This window comes from Amblyomma americanum, chromosome 6, assembly GCF_052857255.1.
Source record: "Amblyomma americanum isolate KBUSLIRL-KWMA chromosome 6, ASM5285725v1, whole genome shotgun sequence".
Taxonomy (NCBI): Eukaryota; Metazoa; Arthropoda; class Arachnida; order Ixodida; family Ixodidae; genus Amblyomma; species Amblyomma americanum.
The window spans coordinates 72,319,703-72,342,090 of record NC_135502.1 but is presented as its reverse complement, the minus strand read 5'-3'; the positions used below and the strand labels follow the sequence as shown (position 1 = coordinate 72,342,090).

Here is a 22,388-nt window from a genome sequence, read left to right as displayed (position 1 = left end):
GAGATGCATATTAACACAGTGTCAAGCCTGACAATACTATAGGTTATCCCTAAAACTACGAAATGTTTTGTATAGCACCTTTTTCTTCTCTTGCGTGAAACGAACATGGTCACATGGCACATATTGCATCTGCCTTTAATTGGATGCCTCTGATTCTTTGCCTTTTTGCTTGCTAAGGCACAGTTGTTTCGAACTTTTTTATAGCAGAAAATACTGTATATACTCGTGTAACGAGCGCCCCAGAGTATGCCCCACCCCCAACTTGGCAGCCAGTAACTGAGGAAGAAAAATATCGGCCAGAAGAATGGTTTCATGTACGCATAATTTTGTGCTTATAGTATGTTCTGCTGGGAGCTAAGAGGCAATAAAATCACCAGGTAATAAATAAATCGCATAATAAATCACCAGATGATGTCTCACAGCCAGATCCAATCTGGTTGGTTTGTTTAGAGTGCCGTGGCTAGGCCTTGATGCAATTCAGATATCTTCCAGCATTCCCGCCCGCCGCGGTCAAGCAAAAATTGATAGTGTTTTCTGCGCGCAGGGCCAACAGCAGTGGCTTCCTGAGCAGCCTGCAAGGTGGCAGCAGCACAAATTCCAGAGGAACCCGGGAGCATGCCCCTGTCCGAACTCAGGACTCCTGGAGCTCGGACACCTTGCCCTCATACGAAGCAGCTGTTTCACTCAAGGTAGGAATAATATTTCAGCTTGGTGTAAAACAGGGGTTCAACTCGACCTTTGCAGAACCATTAGATTCCTTGGTGTGTTCTATTGGTCCCCGAGCGCCTACCATATTTACTCGCGTAATTTGTTCTCTTTTTTCCTTAAGGCTTCAAAAAGAAGGTGCACAAATGAGATTTCGCGAACTTGTCCTAAAAACCTCTACAAAGGTTGTAATGTGCAATATATACCGCATATTGCCGCCTATACATCAACCCCCCAACTTGCACCACTTGCTGGCAAAAATGTTGACTCCAAATATAAGTCAGTGCACGCCCTCCACATTTATGTCCTGCCCCATCCCATGTTATGCAGTCCCCTGTGGGATGGCTTTGTGGCATGCACGCAGCTCAAAGCAATACATTAAAAATGCACAGCCGTGAAGCCAGCAGTCAGGGGCAAATCGAGATAAAAGGCGATAAAACGGCGCCTTCACATGCGGCCTGGCTGACTGCCAGCTGTTCAGTAGTTTTGGATTTCTGTGGGCCCTGGAAGTTTACTCTCACAACTGTTCATCCAGGAAAACGACCGCCAGCACGAGGGATCTGGGTAAATGATGAGGATTTTTTTTTTTTGTGCGGTAGTGCTAAGGCTTCAATCTCGGAGAAACCCATTGGCTGTTTGTCTGAAGCCGGCTAGACCTGCAGAAATAAAATAAACATTGCCGTGGCTGGGTTTGGAACCCACGGCGGCTCAAACGGATCAGCTTTGCACGAGAGCACTATGCTATCGCCACAACCAATCACCCCACATGTTTACCTGCCACTCTCTCACGCTGTGCATTGCATGGCATCATCTTCATCAACTTCCATTTTTGCGCAGTGGATCCAGAACACACCGCTATCACATTGCCCTTTTAAGGTGCGTTAAGCGGTCCTAAAATTTAATAGTGCGCTACTACTAATGGTGCCCTATGGAATGAAACGCAACATGCTAGTGCGCATGCTTTGCATTTGGCCTGGTAAGCTAAACCGACTGTAATTTTTTTTTTTGCCTCAACAAATTTACAAACGAAGTACCGTATAAACGCGTGTAAGGGCCGCACTTTTTTTCCCAGATTCGGGGGGCAAATTTCGGGGTGCGGCCCATACACGCGATTTTCGAAAAAAATTTTTTTTTTTCAAGTGAAAGCAAACCAATCTGAAATGCACGGCATTTATTTACCGTTCAGGCATCACTCACGGAGTCTTCAGACTCCGAGCTGGTGCTGTGTTCAGGTAAATGTTCAGCCCACAGAAAGTCGTCTTCGGTCCCGTCTAAACTGTTTGAAATTCCGGTCGCTTTGAAACTCCGGGTTACAATGTCGGTCGACACGGAATTCCACGCGTACAAAATCCATCCAAGCACAGTCGCGAGCGGTGCCCTCTTAAGCCGCCCTGTCGGCGTCTCGTCATGATTGCCATTGGCCATCCATTCCGAATACTGCCTTCGAAATTCAACCTTAAAAGGCCGATTGACGCTTACATCCAGGGGTTGCAGCATGCCGGTGAGGCCGCCCGGTATCACGGCCATGTCTGTGCGGATACCGCGCAGGCGTTCCTTAACCCTACCCGTCAAGAGACCGTGGAAGCTGTCCAAGACGAGGAGCGATCGTCGGGCCAGCATGGCGCCTGGGCGCTTCTCCCAAACGCTTTTTACCCAGTCGAGCACAAGCTCATCATCCATCCAGCCCTTTTCTTGGGCGCGAACTACAATTCCCTTGGGGAAAACGCCTTTAGGAATTGTTTTTCTTTTCAGGATGACATAGGGGGGCGGCTTCCGCCCTTCCGCGGTGACGCACAGCATAACGGTACACCGTTGGCGCTCCGCGCCGGTTGTCCGCACGAAAACACTCTTCTTTCCTTTCAGTTCAACTGTGCAGCTCTCGGGACAGTCGAACCACACGGGGGTCTGGTCGGCGTTCGTTATCTGCGAAAATATATAGTTGTGCTCATGACGCAGACCGATGACGTACTTCTGAAAGCTGAGCACCTTGTTGGTGTAGTCGAGGGGCAGCCGCTGGCACAGCGTGGTCCTTCGCCGAAATGATAGGTCCTTCCTCTTCAGAAATCTTCGTACCCAGCCGGCACTAGCCTTGAAGTCCTCATGAGGTATGCTTTTAGCACGCGCCAAGGCTTGTGCCCTCACGCGCAGCATGTCCGTTGTCAACGCGTAGCCGTTGTTCCGCACTTCCATTGAATAGCATAGCAGCTCTTCTTCTAGCTCAGGAAATTTGCATGGCTTGCCTCGGAAAGCGCGCTTTTTGGAGCTGGTATTCTTCAACGCATCCTTTTGTCCGCACCACCGTCGGACACACTTCTCGTCCACATCAAATTTTCTGCCCGCGGCACGCTTGCCGTGTCCGAGAGCGAACTCCACTACTTTAAGTTTAAAGCCCGCCGTGTAGCTGTTGAGGTGCTTGCCCATCGTGCAACATTGACAATGCTTGGAGGCAGTTCATGAAAAAGTGAAGAACAACAGCGCACGAGAGCAACAGCTATGCCGAGCGACCACGCTAACACAACCACCAAAAAGCGCATGCTTTGACAGCCAGAACAGAACAAAGTTAGACCTGGCGATACCGATGCCGATACGGATAGCGGAAGTACAGTAGCAGAAGCTCGCGGCAGAAGAAAAGATGATGATGATGACCCGCGCCCTCGGGCGCCATCCATGGGCAGCAAGCACCTCGAAGCTCCTGTGCGCATGTATTTCGAAGGCTATTCTTGTGTGTTTCCTGGAAAGTTTGGGTGCGGCCCTTACACGGATTTTTTTTTTTTTAAATATTTCGTTTGGGAATACGGGGTGCGGCCCTTACACGGGTGTGGCCCTTACACGCGTTTATACGGTAACTTTTTTGTTTCACGCACGGAGCTCCATGTATCATGCTTGGAATGGGCATCGCATGGGACGCGTACAACCCATGGCTCAGGCAAAACTATGTTAGGCCCCCCAATATGTTCACTGCTTAATTTCGAATGGTCATTTTTCTAGAAAAAAGTCGATATATGCAGCAATACGGTATATTGTGCGTTGTGACCTTTGAATTTCTAAGGGAAGGATGCACTGTGACCGTTTCTGCTGTTATTTCCTTCCATTATGACATTGTTATCTTCTCCATGGCTATTTAGGTGATGCTGACTCGTTTCCACTTGTGTGTTGATGGAGGCATGCTGGTTCCGACACCCTAGTCTTGCACTCTTGCCCAAAAAAGCCAGTCGTGCTCATTCCTTGCACTCATCAGTAATGACTTTGCTTTGGCTTGGCTTTGGCAGTGACGTCTTCCTTTGAGTGATGTGGCTTTCTTGGTGGGGTGCCCTTGCCACTCGCACCTTTCACAGCCGCACACAGCGACGCGGCCGCGCAAGCCTTCCCGGGCCTTCTCTGCATGCATCCACATGCGTACTGGTGGTCTGGTGCTGTAGGGAGCATAAATTTTAAAAATAAATTCGTGTAATATATAATTGGGGCGTGAGTTACTCGAATAAATACGGTCAACCAATGCATGATTGGACCCTAAGCTTTCTCTTACCCACCTTTTTATGGGATTAATCACGTTGTAATTGGCTATTGCAGACTACTTTACTTTACAGGCAGTCATTAATCAAACTAAGCATGTTTTGAGGGGCCATGTGTCTGCATGTTTGACTGCGTGACAGTTGCCTCGTGTGATAACCAGTTCCTGTCCCAAAATGCTGGCATTGTAGGATGAAGGAACCAAACAGCCATCTGTGCTCATATATTTTGTTTGGTCATCTTCCAAATATAAAATGTGGCATAGCACATTACCACTTTACCAAAGTAGGATACTCCCAAAGTAGTATTTCCATATTCTTTATTTGTACATAGTGCATACAGTGGACTCTCGTTAAACGGAACCCCAAGGGACCGGGAAAATATGTTCCATTTATCAGCAGTTTCGTTTAGAGAGAGAAGGTTCAGGATTTCGCAATCTGTTGCGCGCTGCTTGGTCCCGACGAGGCAGGTGTGCGCGCAGTTGGCAGTCTCCGCGGAAGCGGATCTCAAATGCAAAATCTAGATAATAAAGAGAACGGTACACTATGGGCACAAACTTTATTGCACAAAAGCAGTAAGCAGTGAACTTTGTTTTTTCAAAGCACTACTGAAATTTAAAAAAAATGTCAATAGTCCACTTATTCCGTGGAAATCAGTGGGAACTGCAATTTATTGGCTTGTGAAAAAGGACTTTATGTTTGCTTGTTTTAGCTCTCGCAACCGTTTTCCTTGGATGGTGCCACCCATACTAGACAGGCTGCTTACTTCTTCAGAATTTTGGGGAGCCGTCTTGCTCGCCAGTCCCCGCATGCTGTCGTGTCTGCAGCGGCAGCCTCCCCTGAAACGGCACGACACACTATGCTATTCCGATCTTTAAATCCCGTTAACCACCCTTCGCTGCACGAGAAACCTTCGATGCCGAGCTGCAGAACAAATTCTTCTGCTTGCGCGTGAATGAGTGGCCCGCTGATCGGAATGTCTTCACTGCGGGCTCTCCGCAGTCAAACCACCAGACACTTCTCCAGATCTTCGTGGTTGGCCACCCGCAGTCGTTTTCTTTGAGGGCCAAAGCGTGACGTCCTGAAAGCCTGCCGCAGCTTATCCTTGTCCTAAAGTATCCTCGTGAGGCTGCTCTTGGGGACAGCGTAGTTCATCGCAAGCGCTGTTTTTGTGAAGCGACCACTCTCGAAGTCGTTGATTTTCTCCACCTTCCTTTCTAATGTAAGGGCATTGTGAGGTCGCTTCTGCGCTGCCATCGGATGGTGACTTCGTGACGAAATGTCGCAGACGACTCTCAACAGCGGATGTAAGGCTTAAGCCTAGCTGAACACAACTGCAAGCACACCGTGACAGAAAGCAAGCGATGCGGTTGCAGTGTGTGAGAAAACCGGAAACACCCAAAGACGGAAATCTGAAAGAGGGGGGAGGCGAGGGGCAGTGATGCGTACCGCGATGGGGCTGCGCGTTCACGTCAAGTTGTGGTTTCGAGCCTATTTTCGGTTCCGTTTATACGGTGGTCGGAAAATTTTTGTTCCAATTAACGAGATTTTTTTTACATTGCCTTAATACAAAACAACCAACTGCAAGGCGTTTGTTCCACTTAAGCGTTGGTTCCGTTTAACCGACTTCCGTTTATTGAGTTTCTACTTTATTACCCCTACCCCTATCCTTTCTTACTATCGCTCCCCCCTTTCTTTACCTCTCCCTGTCCTTTTATTTCCGCTAGTCGCAGCTCAGGTGCTCCATGTTTCGATAGCAGATGCTGTGGCTGGCAACATCTTTTCCTTCCATTGTTATTTTATTAATAAATAGTCACTAACAACAACAAAGTAGTCATTTTCTTATTGGTTCTGGGTTCAGGAAAACAAAACTAAGCTTACGTTTGCACATAGTTTGATTGCTCACGTCTCTTTACAGTATGCTGGCATGGATACTGTAAGAAGCACATCAAGAATAATCTCGAGTCATGTCGTTCTACCTCTAGCTTGATTTTTATCGAGCAGTGCTGTACTCTTCCTGATGCCTTTGCATGTGTAGGTTCTGAGCACCTTCTACTCTGTTTCGGAAAGCCGCCGCGGTGGCTGAGTGGTTATGGCGCTCGGCTGCTGACTCGAAAGACGCGGGCTCGATCCCGGCCGCGGCGGTCGAATTTCGATGGAGGCGAAATTCTAGAGGCCCGTGTGCTGTGCGATGTCAGTGCACGTTAAAGAACCCCAGGAGGTCGAAATTTCCGGAGCCCTTCACTACGGCGTCTCTCATAGCCTGAGTCGCTTTGGGACGTTAAACCCCCATAAACCAAACCTATTCTGTTTTGAAAAGGGTTGCAGCCCTTTCTAGCTTCCTGTCACATTGAAGATCTTTGGGCTGTGCCTTTGAAACCGAGTTACAGCATTTATTTCAGCAGTTTTATAATTAGGACACCGTAAAGGGCAGCTCTAGGGTTTTTTGTTAGGTTGCCATGTTCTAATGGTACTTAATCTAAGATTTGTCTCTTGTTCCCGACTACATTAACCAAGTTTGGTAGGCATACGATGTTACATTCCAGCGCATGCCGATTTTAATGTTCGCTGTTTCCATATTCTCAGTTGCAGGTAATTTCTACGAGCAACACTACATTTCCAGTGTCACATACCTACAATCTAGCCGTGTTAATACCTTCTTTCCTCTTTAGTAACAAAATTTCGAGGCTTCCCGTCTCGGTCATTTTATGAAATGACTCGTTTTCAGTTGCTAATTCAGCCATTCAACTCACATGCGAGCGTTTTTCTAGTAATGTTTGTAACATCATTGCCGCACCAAGGGAAAGATCGTCCCTGGCCACGGACTGAGTTCTGATTTCGGTTTTCTGTTTTCGCTGTTTCAAAATGGTTGAACTCGATGTATTGGAAAACGGTTTGTTGTAGCAGAGGTAGGCGACTCTAAGGAGTGTGATGCGACTATCAACTCAAAATCTCCAATAAACCCCGGGTCTTCCTTTAAGCTTGACCAATCCACCCATCTGCTTAGGCTACAAAGAGGCTTTATGCACTGTCTTTGTAATTTTGTTCTTTTTTTTGACATTTTCTTCATTTGTAAACAGTTGACTCTGTACACCTGCATCTTTTAGATATTTTTTACTGCTCGGTCCCTATATTGCAATACTGTGCTGTCTGCTAGCCCTCTTTGAGTCCTGATTTTTGCCTGTGATGCTCATAGTGCTGGATGTGCAAATTAAGATTATCTTTTGCACCTGAAGCTATCTTCAGCCACAAAAGCATGAGCATCCCCCAAAGTATTGGATGATGTACAGTAGTGTAGGGGACAAAAGTCTATGGATGTGGATTTGCAGGGAAAAAAAAGTTGCGTTTTCTTGCTACCAAATCAGGTGGCATTCATTCAAAGCACACATGTCAGCTCATGTTTCTGGGCTCTCTAATGAACTGGTTTGCCTGGCCTCGCAAAAATGAATTTTTCCCACAGAACTCGCATCCCGTATTTTGTCAATGACTGTTTGTACATAGGTTTATGGAATTCGCAAGTTTTTATGAATTGGTCATGCTGAAGAAAACCCAAGAAGAGTTGACCAAAAACTGTTTTCAGTAGTGGTTCATAAACAAAATTGTGGTTCATAAGAAGAAAACTGAAGCTTGCTTTTACAAAAGCAAAACTAACAGCTTATCTCACACTGGTACGACCGACACTGGAATATGCAAGCGTAATATGGGATCCACATCAGAAAAACCAAATTGACAGGATAGAAAAAGTTCAGCGAAGGGCGGCTCGATTCATTCTGTCCAAATATAGATCTACAGATTCAGTGACTGACATGCTTCATGAACTAAACTTGCCTCAACTTTCAAAGCGAAGGAAAGTTGCCAGGCTGAAAATGTTTTATCTGCTATATACTAACCACTTCAACTTGAACATAAGCGTTTACATGACACAACGTTCCTCTAGAGCTGTGAGATCTTCTCACAAAGATCAGGTCACACCCATGACGGCCAGAATCAATTCATTTAAATACTCCTTCTTCCCCAGAACCATAGATGAATGGAATTCCTTGCCCCAGGACCTTTTACAAGCAGACAATCTACACCAATTTGAAACTTATCTGTCCCGTTATTTAAGCCTATAGAAGCCATTTGTCTTTGCTGTCAATCATTATGTTCTTCACCTGCGGTTCCGATCCTCGGTGGTCTGAAACTGAGTGTATTATTTTGAACATTAACCTACATCAGGCACTTGTGGCTTTATCTGCTGGCAAAATAATTGATGATTTTAAGTTGTATAAATCTTGTACTTGTGGCTTTGTGTACTTGTGGCTGTGTGTACGTATTCAATTGTATGCATCCACCCTGTAACGGCCTTACGGCTGACAGTATCAATAAATAAATAAAATAAAAATAAGAAACGGTGTACATTTGACATCTTACCATCTTTATTGTGCTGGAATGTATGAAGTGTTGGCCTTCTGCCTACCAACTTTGTTCAGTCTTGTAAAACACTTTTCGTTGAAAAGCCTGTCATGAATGTTGTTTTCACTTTTTGCATTGCACTTCAATCTTTGCGTACAGTACTTTTTTTCTGCTCGTTCTACCATTCACAGAGGCCGTCATCATCATCTCAAGAGGATCCTCCACCGCCATACAGCGAAGCTGTTACGTTCCAGTTGCCCTTGTCTGAGACAAAAGTGTGATTGCAGTGCTTCTGCCATGAACTGAAATTCTGTATGCTGCTGCAACACGCAGTCTGAACCACTCTGAGTGAACAGGCTCTTTCGCCAGGTGTAGGAAAGAAGACTGTGCGGAGCACTCATCCCCGGTAGAACAGCCAGCGGGCCTGACAGTTGCCACGGACATCTTCTGCGCTTTGCCATCAATGGCTGATCAGTGCTTACAGCTGATTCTTCCGGTGTAGTGTGCGGCTTGCGCTCACCGTGGTTTCTTCTGTGCTTAGAAAAAAAGCCCTAATGACAGGAGGACTTTTGAGTCCTTGTTCCCGTTACATCTGCAGCAGTTCGCTTTTGCATTGAGATTTAAATATCCAACTTCAGGCCGGAAGAGAGTTTGTATCCAGGAATGGTAGAAGGGTAACGACGCAGCCATCTGCAAACTGTAGTGCATAACAGTATTCTAAGTCGCCCAGCCTTTCTGTTTTTGTGACAAAAAGAATATGTTCAATGCCATGCTGTGTTTTTCCGTGCATACTTTGCTAAGCTGTCTGTTCAAGATGCCATTTGGCAATGTTCTGGTTTTGTTATTTTAAATCAGTAGTATTTTTGTTTTTCCAAATGCTCAGCTACAAAGGTGCCTTGAGGTTTGGCTGGTGCCTGAGGATTGGCCGAGTGCCCTAATACAGTCTTGCTGAAAGCAATTTGGTCTTGTGTTCCTGCCAGAAAGCTGGTTGCACCCACGAGAGAGAAGCACTGGCATGGGCTTATATTTACATTCCTGTTGTCATTGCCAAACTAGGACATGCTTTTTTGTTTGTCATGTTACTGCTAATACAGCATTCTTAATGTGATCATCAGGGGAAGAGGTTAACGATCACTGCCTGCTGAAAGTATGCTGATGATTATTCAGCTTTTGTTTTGCCAGGACCAGGATGTTCTCGGCATCCGTAGACCTCTACACAGGTTTTCTTTTGGGGCAGGCTGTTACCTTGACCAAACATTGGCCAAATATGGCGGCATTTTGTTTCCTATATGGACGTGCCACAAATGCAGGTTTAATATTCATGTTCCTCATTTGCTTGCTTGTTGACCAAACTCATCACCAGGCACTCATTGTTTTAACAAGCATATTTATTTGTTTCAACTTTGTCTTACTTTGTGAACTTCAAGTATGCATGTGCATTTTCATTATTATTTGTCTACATCATGTTGTGTAAAAGAGTGTGCATGAAGAAAGAGCAGGAAAAGCTCTCAGATTTTCTGTGACCTTGCTGTGAGACTACGTAATATTGTTGAGAAAATTGTGCAAATCGGTGGCTTACTGAGGTGCTTTTGTGAATTGTCTTCCATTTAAAAGTGTAATTCTTATTTTTTCAAAGTAGCCTGTTTGTGAATAACCATCAGCAATAACTACTCTAGAAAAGGCATTCATTAAAGTCTGCTTTTACAGCAGCAAAGCTGCATGGCAGATTTCATGCATGCAGGTTCATCTGCAGCTAAGTGCAGGAGTGCGCAGAGCACAGGAGATGTGAAAGAGCTGAGTTTCATTGTGTGCAGATCAGAATTGAAACCTTTACTTTACATGTGCAAAAGTGAATAACACAGCACATCCTGCAATGCGTAGGTATGCACTATGGCCACAAGAAATTAACCTTTTTTTTCATGGTTTCTATGTCTTGTGGACTCAAGATGCAGCTGTGAGGTGAAGAAAGTGAAGTTCTTTCAAATAGGATGTGACGGGGTTTGTGTCTATTGAGCTTATCAGAAGTTCATTTCAACAGATGTACCTAAATAATTGGGCTCCATAAACGCAAACCAGCCACATTTAGTTAATCAGAACTGTCGCAACCTTGGATGAGTTTGCAAGAAAACACCTATTCAGAACCCTAAACAGCGAAAATGAAGAATTTGCCAGGCAGTGTTTTTTTCAGTGCATTGGAACAATATTCAAACATCCCCCAAGATGTGTGCAGTCAGCTATTCAGTTGCAAGATCTGCGGAATGTTTTCTGAACACTGCTGACTGCCCTCGTGCCTCGGATGCGTGCAGGGTCATTGGAACTTGTTAGGCTAGAAGTCTACTACTTGTCTTAACCAAACGCATTTGGTCATGCTTTTATGGCACTAAGAGTTTGTGCTAAACAGTGTGTGCAGTTAAATGGTTTGTTTTAGCCTAAGTTTGCAAAATGAGGCCCCTAAACTGTTCAGCTGATCAGAGAAATTAGGTTTCTTAAGCTCATCCTCAAGGCTGAGCTCCATGTACACGAAATTTCATGCGAAGGCTGAAGTGATGAGTGGTGCCGTCATGCTAAGTGTTTTGCCTGTGTCCGCAGAAAATTTCACTTGGCGCCCGAAAGTCACTTTGCAGTTAACTCAGTCGGACGCCTGTTGGCTGTTTCCAGTTTCTCACATAACATTGCTTTGTGCAACTAGGCCTTTTGGCATTGAAGAGGCTCCTTTAGACAAGGTGCGCATGCACTCCGGTCAGTGTGTGTTAAGTAGGCATCATACGTGCCTTGAAAATGATGATTTGGATGCGCGCCAGAAGTATGGCTGCTCCAAATCTTCCAAGGCATTTTGCAACATGCATGGCTTTCTGTTCAGACTCCAACCCTATCTGGAACTGCTCTCACACTGCCATTTGTAATTTTTAGACAGTAGGCAACAGTACCTGCATTAGGCCTTTGCGTCAAAAAAAGAATAGCTTGACTTGTCACAGGTTGACCGAGTAAAAATTGACATGCGATTACAGTACTTGGTAATGCGAAATTTCAGTGTAGCTCTGCACATATTTTCACGCCACAGCTGGCAGGTGGCATGTTACACAACCACCCTCCGGGATATTCCCATGGCAGCTTTCCGGTTGTCAATTTGTGTGCTCCTGCCATGGCAGGTGGTGTTTCGCTTTGGCACTACCTGCCAGCTTTCACCTGCCACCTAAAAGGTGGCAGGTGAAAGGTGACCTGTGACCTGTCAGGTGGCATGTTATGCCGACAACGTCAATGACTATATCACGGAATGCAGGAACGGGTGCTAAGAGCTATGCTCTAAAAAAAAAAAATGAAATCACAGGTGTTCACCTGCAGTGCGAAAGCAGGACTGATGTGCAGCCACAGCTGCTCAATTTTCTGTAGAGTGAGTGGCCATGCTGTAGCCCACCTTGTGACGGCGCACTGCTCACTCGGTGTTGCCGGGCCTAACTAGCTCCGGATTGAAGCTGCTACAGAAAGCTCTGTCGAACTAGTTCCACTGATCATAGAAACGTCTTATCTTGTTACCACCTGCACAATAACTTCATCTGGTATGAATGCGCAATTGATTTTAGTGACGTTTCTGTCAGTGAAGAGAGCAGGAAAGCGAGCCTGGCAAAAGCTGTCAGCACTGATGGCCGTGGGTCGCGTGCTCGGGAGTCCAAGCCGTCGGCAGAACCGTCATTATGGGCCATCATGTGTAGGGTCGCACTGTTTTGTGCACGCCTCAGCCTTGATTTCAATTCGAAACACCTTGGGTGATTTGATGTCTGCCAATAAAGTGCTCCACCAGCTTTTTTCATTCCATGCAGTTCCTGCCGGCTTTCGTACAGAGCAGGGCATGCATAATTTTCCGCGGTGTAATCGAGGCTTTTAATGCATTATCTCTATCAGGTATTCGCTGGGCCCGCTCTATTTCGTCATAGAATGCAGGTCCTCAAATGAATGGGGACGCATAGTTGGTTGTAATGTGCTTTGCTCACTTACAGGCAGATAAAGGTGACAGGTTATGGGAATGAAAAGTTGGAGTATGCAGGCATCGAACAAAAGCGTGTTATTTGCTGGTGCACATTGTGTATGTCACCTCTCATCATTGCTTCCTTGAGTTTTACCCACTAAACAACAGAGCGGTTGACACTGGTCCTCTCCGTGCCGCCTTGTCACTCTTTTTCATGCACATGGAGCTTACTCTTACGGGAGTCCACTGTAGTTTGAAGGCTTACCACATACAAGCAAAGGTAACTAACTTGAGAAAAAAAAATTTATGCACATAGGATTAGGTAAAACTGAGTAAAGTTCTTACTTGCAAACCACTCCTTCAAGATCTATTTACGGCACACAACTAGTTGCAATCCAGTATACAATAAATACAGTACGGTACTAAATATCATCTTCGGACATGTTGAGTTCTGGGAGCTGGTGTTACACTCTAAGTATATGCATTAAGCTTTATATGAAAGCAGAGCAAAATCTCTAACTTTATTTTTTCCATACAACCAGCTCCTCATTTGGTCAGTGTAGAGTGCATTGCCTTCCAGTCGTCACCATTGTTGCATCTCATTACAAGTGCTGAAGTGAAAATTTAGTGGAACATGTCATCTGCCCTCTGAATTGATAAACTAGTGTCTTGTGAACAATTAATGAAGGTAGTGCGATATATTTTTTCTGTCTGGCTATGGTGCGAAACAAAGTGTTTCAGACTGGAATCACTTTTCTTAATGGTAAAAGGCAGCTACAAGAATCTGCAGTGCTGTGTAACTCCAAGTGAACTGCACACGGTTGCCTAGCCCTAAATAGGGGCTTCTATGTGACTTCCAAATTAAGTTTTTGCTCAAGATATGTCAGTGCCATTCTCAAGGCATGTTAGCCTGTGCAGTGTGCTGAATAAGTGTCTGCCATTGAATTTAGGCGTGTAGTAGGAATTCTTGCAGACGTGTTGAATGTTATTGCCAAGTTTTTGTGTGGAAAAGATTCTTCGAGGAGCTAATATGTGATGACACCTGGCCCATTTTTGGTTCCCACTTCGTGCCTGCATTGTGAGCTTTTAGTGGATATGTACACCTTTTGAAGACCATGACGACGTTTTTGAACTTTATACAGAATGGTACTTTACACCAGGCATTTTTTTATAAGAGGAGTTTTGAGAGAATGTTGTGAATTTTTGAGAGTAAATGGCGCATCTCCGAAGAAATTTCCTAGTGAATATTTTTTTAGACAGTGTTTTTCTTGTGTTCATGCACCATGATATTAGAGGCCACAGACCTCTAATTGACATAATGCACGGAGTTCACTTTTGGACATTTGTGGGGGATGGTTCTTTACACTAGGTATTTTACAGAATGGTATAGCATAGGAGTGTGTGCCCATACGTGGATGTCTCTGACAGTTAGTTTGACTATGACAGTTTCATTGCTCTGTAGTTTGTATACATGGGCAGAGAAGGATCTCAGTTATTTTTTGTCGACTATATTGTGCAAAAACTAATATTGCTATTGTCACTGTGCAGAAGTCGGGGGATTGCATTCCTGCTTGAAATTCCATTATCGAGTCGCAATGATTTTGTGTCCGCACTTGAGACTGCTTTCTGTGTGTTCATTCACTGCATCCAAGTGGACTAGTACCATGGTCTAAGGCAGCATAAAGGTAGCATACTATAAACATTTTGTTCATGTTAGCGTGTAGTGTGGTGCATTATAGTGGCTGATAGAACAATGACCCAGAGCAACCATGTGCATTTATATAGGTTTGTTGCACTTTTGAAAGAAATTAGTGTGCATGTTTTCAGAGTTGCATATATTTTTTTGTAAATAGCGCTTCACTTGCCCAAAGAACAATAAAACCTGCAACATATAGTTTGCATTTTTTCTTTCATTAGTACAAGTTCACCACAAAGCCATGATGGGCGTGCTCTTATTTGGTGCACTCAAGCCATACAAGGAGTAGGCACTCACCAAGTGTTCATGAAGCTGGTCATACAGACAATTCCCTATAGGATCATTTTGCAAGTGCATTTCAATGAAAGGGAATACATGTAAGAGCACGCTGCAGTCAGTCAGTGGGTATGGCAAAGGCCCCTAACGTGCTCCGGCAGAAAATTTTCAATTCCACGAATTTAGAGTGAAGAATATGCAATATTCTGCAGGTGAACCCCCCCGCCCCCCCTTTTCCTTTTCCACGCCACCTTACTACGGATGTCCTGGCGCCAACCTACACACCCCGTACGTGAAACTCTTGTGGCCGTGCTGGTGAGCTTCTACTATCATGGATATATAGTCTATTCTTGCGTCCATAATGGTGCAAGTCGGCAGCGCGGCCATGTGCGGAAAATGCTCATCGAGCCAGGCTTAACATCACATATTGCAGACGTGTCAGATTTTTTCTGGTAGTGTTTCTCTAGCGTCGTGGTTTGTGAAGCATTTTTTTTTTCTTAAGTGAATATTTTCGGACATTCGTATGCCCTGTTGAAAAAAAAATTGCTTCCAATTGGACTTGTCAATTGTAAAATTCCCATTGTTATGGTGGGAACAGTTGGAATGATTAGATCAATTAAGCATAAAAAATTGCCCATGTTTTACCTGCGACTTAGGTGCGCTAGCATGTTTTCCCTAGTTATCTGTGTATACCTTTAGCTTTATATAAGCTGGAAAATTTGAGTTGTAACCGCCAGCTTGCACGAAGCAAATAAGACACTCTAGGTCCCAGTCTAACCTTATTCGCAGTCTTAACCCTCTCTTGGTTTTGAGAAAAAGAAAGGCGCGTAACTGGTTGGATCACTTTGTAGACGGACACAAGCGCGTCACGGCGCCGACTAAAAGCTTGGCAACAAGATTGCCATAAAACGTGCTTTCTTAGCAGTGCCCATCCCCCGGGAAGCCGATAATTAACATAGCTTGGATAATATTCTCACAGGGTGGCACACGGACGCGGCATTTTTCAGACGGCTCTTGAGGCCCCAATTACCACACGACACGACAGGACGAACTCGGTTTCGCCTGGGCGCGGCCACATCACGTGACTGACGTCACTGGCTCCGCCTCGTTCGCGGGACGGCGCAGGCTTCACAAGTCCGGAAACTGGGTGGGTTGCACAGCTGCAGCAGTCTGCTGCGCATTCAGAAGGGGTAACAAGATCTTTAGAGTGCGCCCTCATCCCTGAGTGAGCTCCCTAATTAACCTCAATTACTGGAATTTTTGCTTATTTTCTCTTGCTAGGATGGGGGGCTCTTTTGTGTGATTGAATCTTTAATTCAAACGGTGTGGCTGCGAGGTTCCGTCGGCTGCTCATTTCCTTTCTACCAGTAGTGCAGTTGTGGGGTGCCCCCGCCGCGGTGGCTCAGTGGTTAGGGCGCTCGACTACTGATCCGGAGTTCCCGGGTTCGAACCCGACCGCGGCGGCTGCGTTTTTATGGAGGCAAAACGCTAAGGCGCCCGTGTGCTGTGCGATGTCAGTGCACGTTAAAGATCCCCAGGTGGTCGAAATTATTCCGGAGCCCCTCCACTACGGCACCTCTCTCTTCCTTTCTTCTTCCACTCCCTCCTTTACCTTCCCTTACGGCGCCGGTTCAGGTGTCCAACGATACATGAGACAGATACTGCGCCATTTCCTTTCCCCCCAAAACCAATTATTATTATTCATTTAATTCAAACGGTGTGGCTGGCGAGGTTCCGTCGGCTGCTCATTTCCTTTCTACCAGTAGTGCAGTTGTGGGGGTGGCGCGGGCACTTCCTCGCTCTTGGGAGGGAAATGCGAGGAGGACGGTGGAAAGCAACGAAAGCATGACGGCGCCAGGTGAGGGGGGGGGGGGGGGGGGGGGGGAAAGGCCTACTACAACTGCTTTTTGCCGTCCGTTCGTGCTGTCGTCCGCTCTCGCCGTCCGCCCCCGTCCCGCCATGAATGTACATGCGAGCCGTTTGCCGCCCGCGGACGAGGCGGAGCCAGTGATGTAGGCTCACGTGGTGCTCTGACCGCGGTCGAATCAGATTTCGCCCGTCGTGTAAATCGGCGCCTTTAGCGACAATTTGCACAACGCGAAATACAATGTATATATTTTTTGACAGCACTCGTCCCCGTAAAGTATTTATCGCAATACTGCGCGGTTCAGGCGGTTACGGCGCGGTTCAGGTGTCCAACGATATATGAGACAGATACTGCGCCATTTTCTTTCCACCAAAAAACAATTATTATTATTATTATTATTATTATTATTATTATTATACTGCATGAGATTAACGACACAGTGGACACAGTTTGCAAACGAACATGTGCATACTCAGCAATTTTGGAGGGGCAAAATCGTTTTTTGAGAGGGAAACCGTTTATGAACGCAATTTTTTCGTATGATGTAAGATTTCACCATAACAACCAATATATCCGCAGCTCACCCGACAGTAGTCGTGTATTTTTTTTTCCACGTTTTTGCTATCGTCAAAAGCGCTCCCCATTGGTTTTCTATGGCAGACTTAACTGTTCGATGCGATCGATGGAAACACTTTAAAAGGATGATTTTGCTACATATCAGAATAATGGACCATTATCTTCAATATTTCCATAAGAGTGTCTTACAATATTCCAATTTTCAAAATTTTTGCTCGAGAAAGCTGGACTTGGATAACATTAGAGACAGCACGTTAAGTCACCTGCTGGTCGAGGAAACATATGGAGGAGAGCTTATTTTCGGTTTTTCGGGCACCGAAGAAGTAGGCTGGCTGTGTTGCTATCTGTTGAAAGAAAAACAAAACCTTTATTCAGGAAAGGAAGCGCTCTAAAATGAGAGAAATGGCTCTTTGCTGAGAAAGGTGCCATAATCACCGGAGTTATTAGCTTGTTAACAGCTCGCTAGGAAGCTCCGTGGCCTTCGGCGGGGCTAACGTTCCGTCCGCTAATATTAGCGAGTCTTTTCTCCACTTAATGAGCGGACATTACCCAGTCGCGTCAAATAGCTTTGCTTCTCGCGCGCCGCAGTTTTGTTCCTGGCCGTTCCCAACCTAAAGCGAATATACGTTTTACTGCGCCAATCCAGGAAAACGACATCTCATTTCCATTCAGCGCCGTCCGCGTCGTTACGCGGTGTAAAATTAGCCCGCCGACTGAAACAATAGCTGCCCCTGATTTTGTGAAACGAGAACCTTGCCCTAATCACCCTTTAACGGAATGCTCGCAGTAATCTGTGCCTACCATATTCGGCGCTAATTGGAGTTAGAAAAAGGAAAGGTCCTTATTATAGAGTGCCCTAACTTCTCCTTGATCACAGAAATTGTTTTGTAGTGTGCAGTACGCCAGTATCTGGAGATACACTGCACCGAATTGTCAAGTTTAAGGACACAGGTAACAATAATGATTGTCAGGACGTGCGTTCTTTCTACTTAATAATTGGTTAGTAATAATTGGTTTTTTGGGGAAAGGAAATGGCGCAGTATCTGTCTCATATATCGTTGGACACCTGAACCGCGCCGTAAGGGAAGGGATAAAGGAGGGAGTGAAAGAAGAAAGGAAGAAGAGCTGCCGTTAGTGGAGGGCTCCGGAATAATTTCGACCACCTGGGGATCTTTAAACGTGCACTGACATCGCACAGCACACGGGCGCCTTAGCGTTTTTTCCTCCATAAAAACGCAGGGCCGCCGGCGGTCGGGTTCGAACTCGGGAACTCCGGATCAGTAGTCGAGCGCCCTAACCACTGAGCCACCGCGGCGGGGCTTCTTTCTACTTCAGCTACGAATTTCCGAAACAAGTCTCGCAAGGGAACAGCTGTTCACAGGTCGTAGCGAGGTGCTGGAAGTGGTAAGGGAATACGTCTACTTAGGGCAGGTAGTGGCCGCTGATCTGAATCATGAGAGGGAATTAATTTGAAGAATAAGGACCATCATCTCTCTCAGATCATGAATGACAGTTTACCAATATCCTTTAAGGTACAAGTATGCAACAGCTGTATATACCTTACCGGTACTCACCTATGGGGCAGAAACATGGCGGCTAACGAAAAGGGTTCAGCTTACGGACAACGCAGCAAGCTGTGGAAAGAAAATGATAGGTGTAACGTTAAAAGACCGGAAGCGGGCAGAGTTGGTCAGGGAACAAACGCGGGTTAATGACATCTTAGTCGAAATCAAGATGAAGAAATGGGCGTGAGCAGGGCATGTAATCCGAAGGAAAGATAACTGCTGGTCCTTAAGTGTAACTGAGTGGATCCCAAGAGAAGGCAAGCGTAGCAGAGAACGGCAGAAATCTATTGGGTGGGTGGATTAGATTAAGAAGTTTGCTGGGATACGGTGGCCGCAGCTGGCAAAGGACAGGGTTAATTGGAGAGACATGGGAGAGGCCCTTGCCCTGCAGTAGGCGTAGTCAGGCTGATGATGATGATGATAATGAATTTGCAGCCGTCCGCTGGCTGAGATTTGCATTCATTATTCGTTTTTACCTGCGAAATAGTGCTTCCATAAGAAAGGGAGAAAGTTAAAATTGTTTCTTTTAACCTTGCGTGCCATGCCTGGCTAACAGACCGCGAAAGTTGATTTATTCGCCCGCAGTTCAACGTACACCAGCGATACTCCAGTATAGGCACGTCGACACAGCCATAAGCGGAGAGACTCTGTGATCTTGTTCTTTAATTTCAGAAGCCAGTTGTTAACGTGAATAGCTGGTTTGGTTGGCTTAGCTGCCTCTGTGCACTGAAAGGCAGCGTCTGGGAATCTAATAGAGAAATCGCAACATGAACCGGTTCTGATCCGGCGACGGCACTCCAGCTTTTATCTTAAAACCTGTCACACACCGGGGTGAATCCGCTCCGAGTCTTCGCCGACTCGCATGCGGCATACTCTGAAATCTTTTACCCTGTTCCGGAAGATGCCGGCTGCACTGTCTGCGCAGATAATTCCGCTTTTGATGCAGTCTACCGAACCATCCAAATGGTTAGGCAATTAGGTATATTGATGGTTTGGCTTAGGGGGGTTTAACGTCCGAAAGCGACTCAGGCTATGAGGGACACCGTAGTGAAGGGCTCCGGAAATTTCGACCACCTACATGGGGTTCTTTAACGTGCACTGACATCGCACTGCATACGGGCCTCCAGAATTTCGCCTCCGTCGAAATTCGACCGCCGCGACCGGGATCGAACCCGCGTCTTTAGGGTCAGCAGCCGAGCACCATAGCCACTGACCCACCGCGGCGGGGGATTAGGTATATTGAAAAGTTCGATTAAAAACACCAGAGCAAATTCTTCTGAAACTGGTTCTTTCCGTGTTGAAACCGTAAACAATTTTCGCCTAAACCATCCAACAGCCATCGGGAGCTATAGCGCAGTACTGATTTCTGCTCATAGCATTGCGGCGTAAATTATCACGAAAAAATGAAAACGACTCACAGCACTTGCTTATCTCAGCGCAAACGTTCCTTTAAGTTTAAAAAGTTCTTTGTGAGTTTCATCTTAAAAAAATAAAGGTTTCGAGCTCGAAAGGAAGTAAAAAGCAATGCAGTGAGGTCGATTGCTTTTCCTTAAAAAGAGAAAGAGTTAACCAGGGACGAAGTTCCAGACTTTGGTTCTTACGTATTTCTTATTTAGGTTGCACAAGCGCGTCCATTTGCCTATATATGCATTCAGCGAAGTAAATGCACGAAGAAAACTGGTTTAGGGGCGTCTGTGCTCCATCGATTAACATTAATGATCAAAGCCATTCATCAAGTCGCACCTGCGATCAAAAACAACGTCAGCATATTTCTAGGGAGTCGATGAATCAAAGACCGGTAAGTGAAAATAGGCGTCATCAGAACGCCATTACGGTGGCTCTTCGGCCACCATGTCTGCTGCGCTGTCGCTCGATGAAATTTAGTTCCTGTTTGTAATAGAACTACGCTGAGCATAAATTGTTTGTTGTTCACTGCAAAGACAAGGCTGCGCCATGAATGCATGGATTTTCGCTTTTGGTCAGTTTATGTTAGATATGGTAAGACGGGCGAAAGAACAAAATGTGGGAGCGATTAAGTCTATAATTTTAATTCGTTTTTACTTCTAACCAAGGGACAGATTTAAAAGTAGCCCCACCGGAGCAAGAGTTATACGCATTGCCTCCACTTTTTTTTAGGAAAAGATAAAGAAAAGCACAGGGAAAATAAATGCGTCCTGTAAATATAAACACCTTCAAGTCTTTTATCTCCTGTCTCTCCGCGGGAATGTTTAATGTTTGGTTTATGGGGGGTTTAACGTCCCAAAGCGACTCAGACTATGTGGGACGCCATGGTGAAGGGCTCCGGAAATATCGACCACCTGGGGTTCTTCAACGCACAGCACACTGGCCTCTAGGATCTCGCCTCCATCGCAATTCGACCGCCGCGGCCGGGATCGAACCCGCGTCTTTCGGGTCAGCAGCCGAGCGCCATAACCACTCAGTCACCGCGGCGGCTTATAAAATCATCGGCCCAATGCTTTACAGTGAGAAGATTAATGGCATGGGCGGTTCGCTGTTGAAAGCATCCTTACAATGCGTTACTGGACCTACAACTTCAGCACAGAACTTTTCTTGATGGGGTGAGAACATCTTTGTTATGCAAATCTAGAGATGCCTCTTTCACGGTATAACCATTTTTTTTCCTATCCTGACTTTCCTTCTGTTCATCCACTCGACAGTCAAGCCACATGTTCTCCTGCTTCGCTTTAGTAAAGGGAAACCAAATAAAAATTTTGAGTTTCTGTTACGAGAGAGCGACTGGAGGGGTTTGTATGTGTGTGTGTGAGTGTGTGTGTGTGTGTGTGTGTGTGTGTGTGTGTGTGTGTGTGTGTGTGTGTGTGTGTGTGTGTGTGTGTGTGTGTGTGTGTGTGTGTGTGTGTGTGTGTGTGTGTGTGTGTGTGTGTGTGTGGGAGGGGGTCGTTATAGAGAAGTGGATAGGTTCCGTCACGAAGAATGCCGGGGATAAGTTGAAACATAAGGCAAATTGAGAGCGCGCACTGCGATTAATTGTCTTTTAAATTGTTTTTTTTGGGGGGGGGGGGAACGGAAATGGCGCAGTATCTGTTTCATATATCGTTGGACACCTGAACCGCGCCGTAAGGGAAGGGATAAATGAGGGAGTGAAAGAGAAAAGGAAGAAGAGGTGCCGTAGTGGAGGGCTCCGGAATAATTTCGACCACCTGGGGATCTTTAACGTGCACTGACATCGCACAGCACATGGGCGCCTTAGCGTTTTTCCTCCATAAAAACGCAGCCGCCTGCGATGCGAAATAAAAAAAATGTAGCAGCAACGAGTCCTGCACAAAACCACGCTTTCCGCTTCGAACACGGAACGCTCAGCTCAGGTAAGCTTTTAAATTACAGTTGCAGCCAACGACACATTTGCACCGTTCAAAGCACGACGTTCCGACTCGGCTGTATGCATTTCCCTACCGGAATGCGACTGATGTGCCATACGTCGCGGCGGGCGACTCTGCCGTAACTGCTGCGGCATGTTGCTGCGCAGGCTCGCAGTATGCCACTCCATGCAGTTATTTCAGATGGTGATGAAAACGTTTATTGAAAACCAAAAAGTGCTTGGGTTACAGGAAGAATCTCCTGGTCCCTAGTTCGGGACACTGTTGTTAAAAGCCGCTACCCGTGCTCTTTCGACGAAGGCTCGTTGCTTCTCGAGGTCCGAGCTGGACAGGGCCGCCTCCCAGCCCTCCAACGTTGGATGATTTATTATGTCACAACTGCTTTTTTCCTGACAAGCCCGTACCACCATATGGTATGTCTCCTGCCTACAAGATTTGCACTGCGCCGAGAAAAACTTGGATTCAACGTAGTGAAGCTT

General features: G+C 46.0%; 1 protein-coding gene across 1 annotated transcript in view; it reads left to right on the top strand.

The window, feature by feature from the left end:
• The window catches only part of LOC144093683 (uncharacterized), a 28,148-nt gene extending 13,680 nt beyond the window's left edge, over positions 1-14,468 (top strand). The window contains exons 5-6 of the mRNA XM_077627270.1: positions 545-689; positions 8,801-14,468. Coding sequence (XP_077483396.1) covers positions 545-689; positions 8,801-8,890 — 235 coding nt within the window. The 3' untranslated portion in view covers positions 8,891-14,468. The remainder of the gene's footprint in view (positions 1-544; positions 690-8,800) is intronic.
• The last annotated feature ends 7,920 nt before the right edge of the window (positions 14,469-22,388 follow it).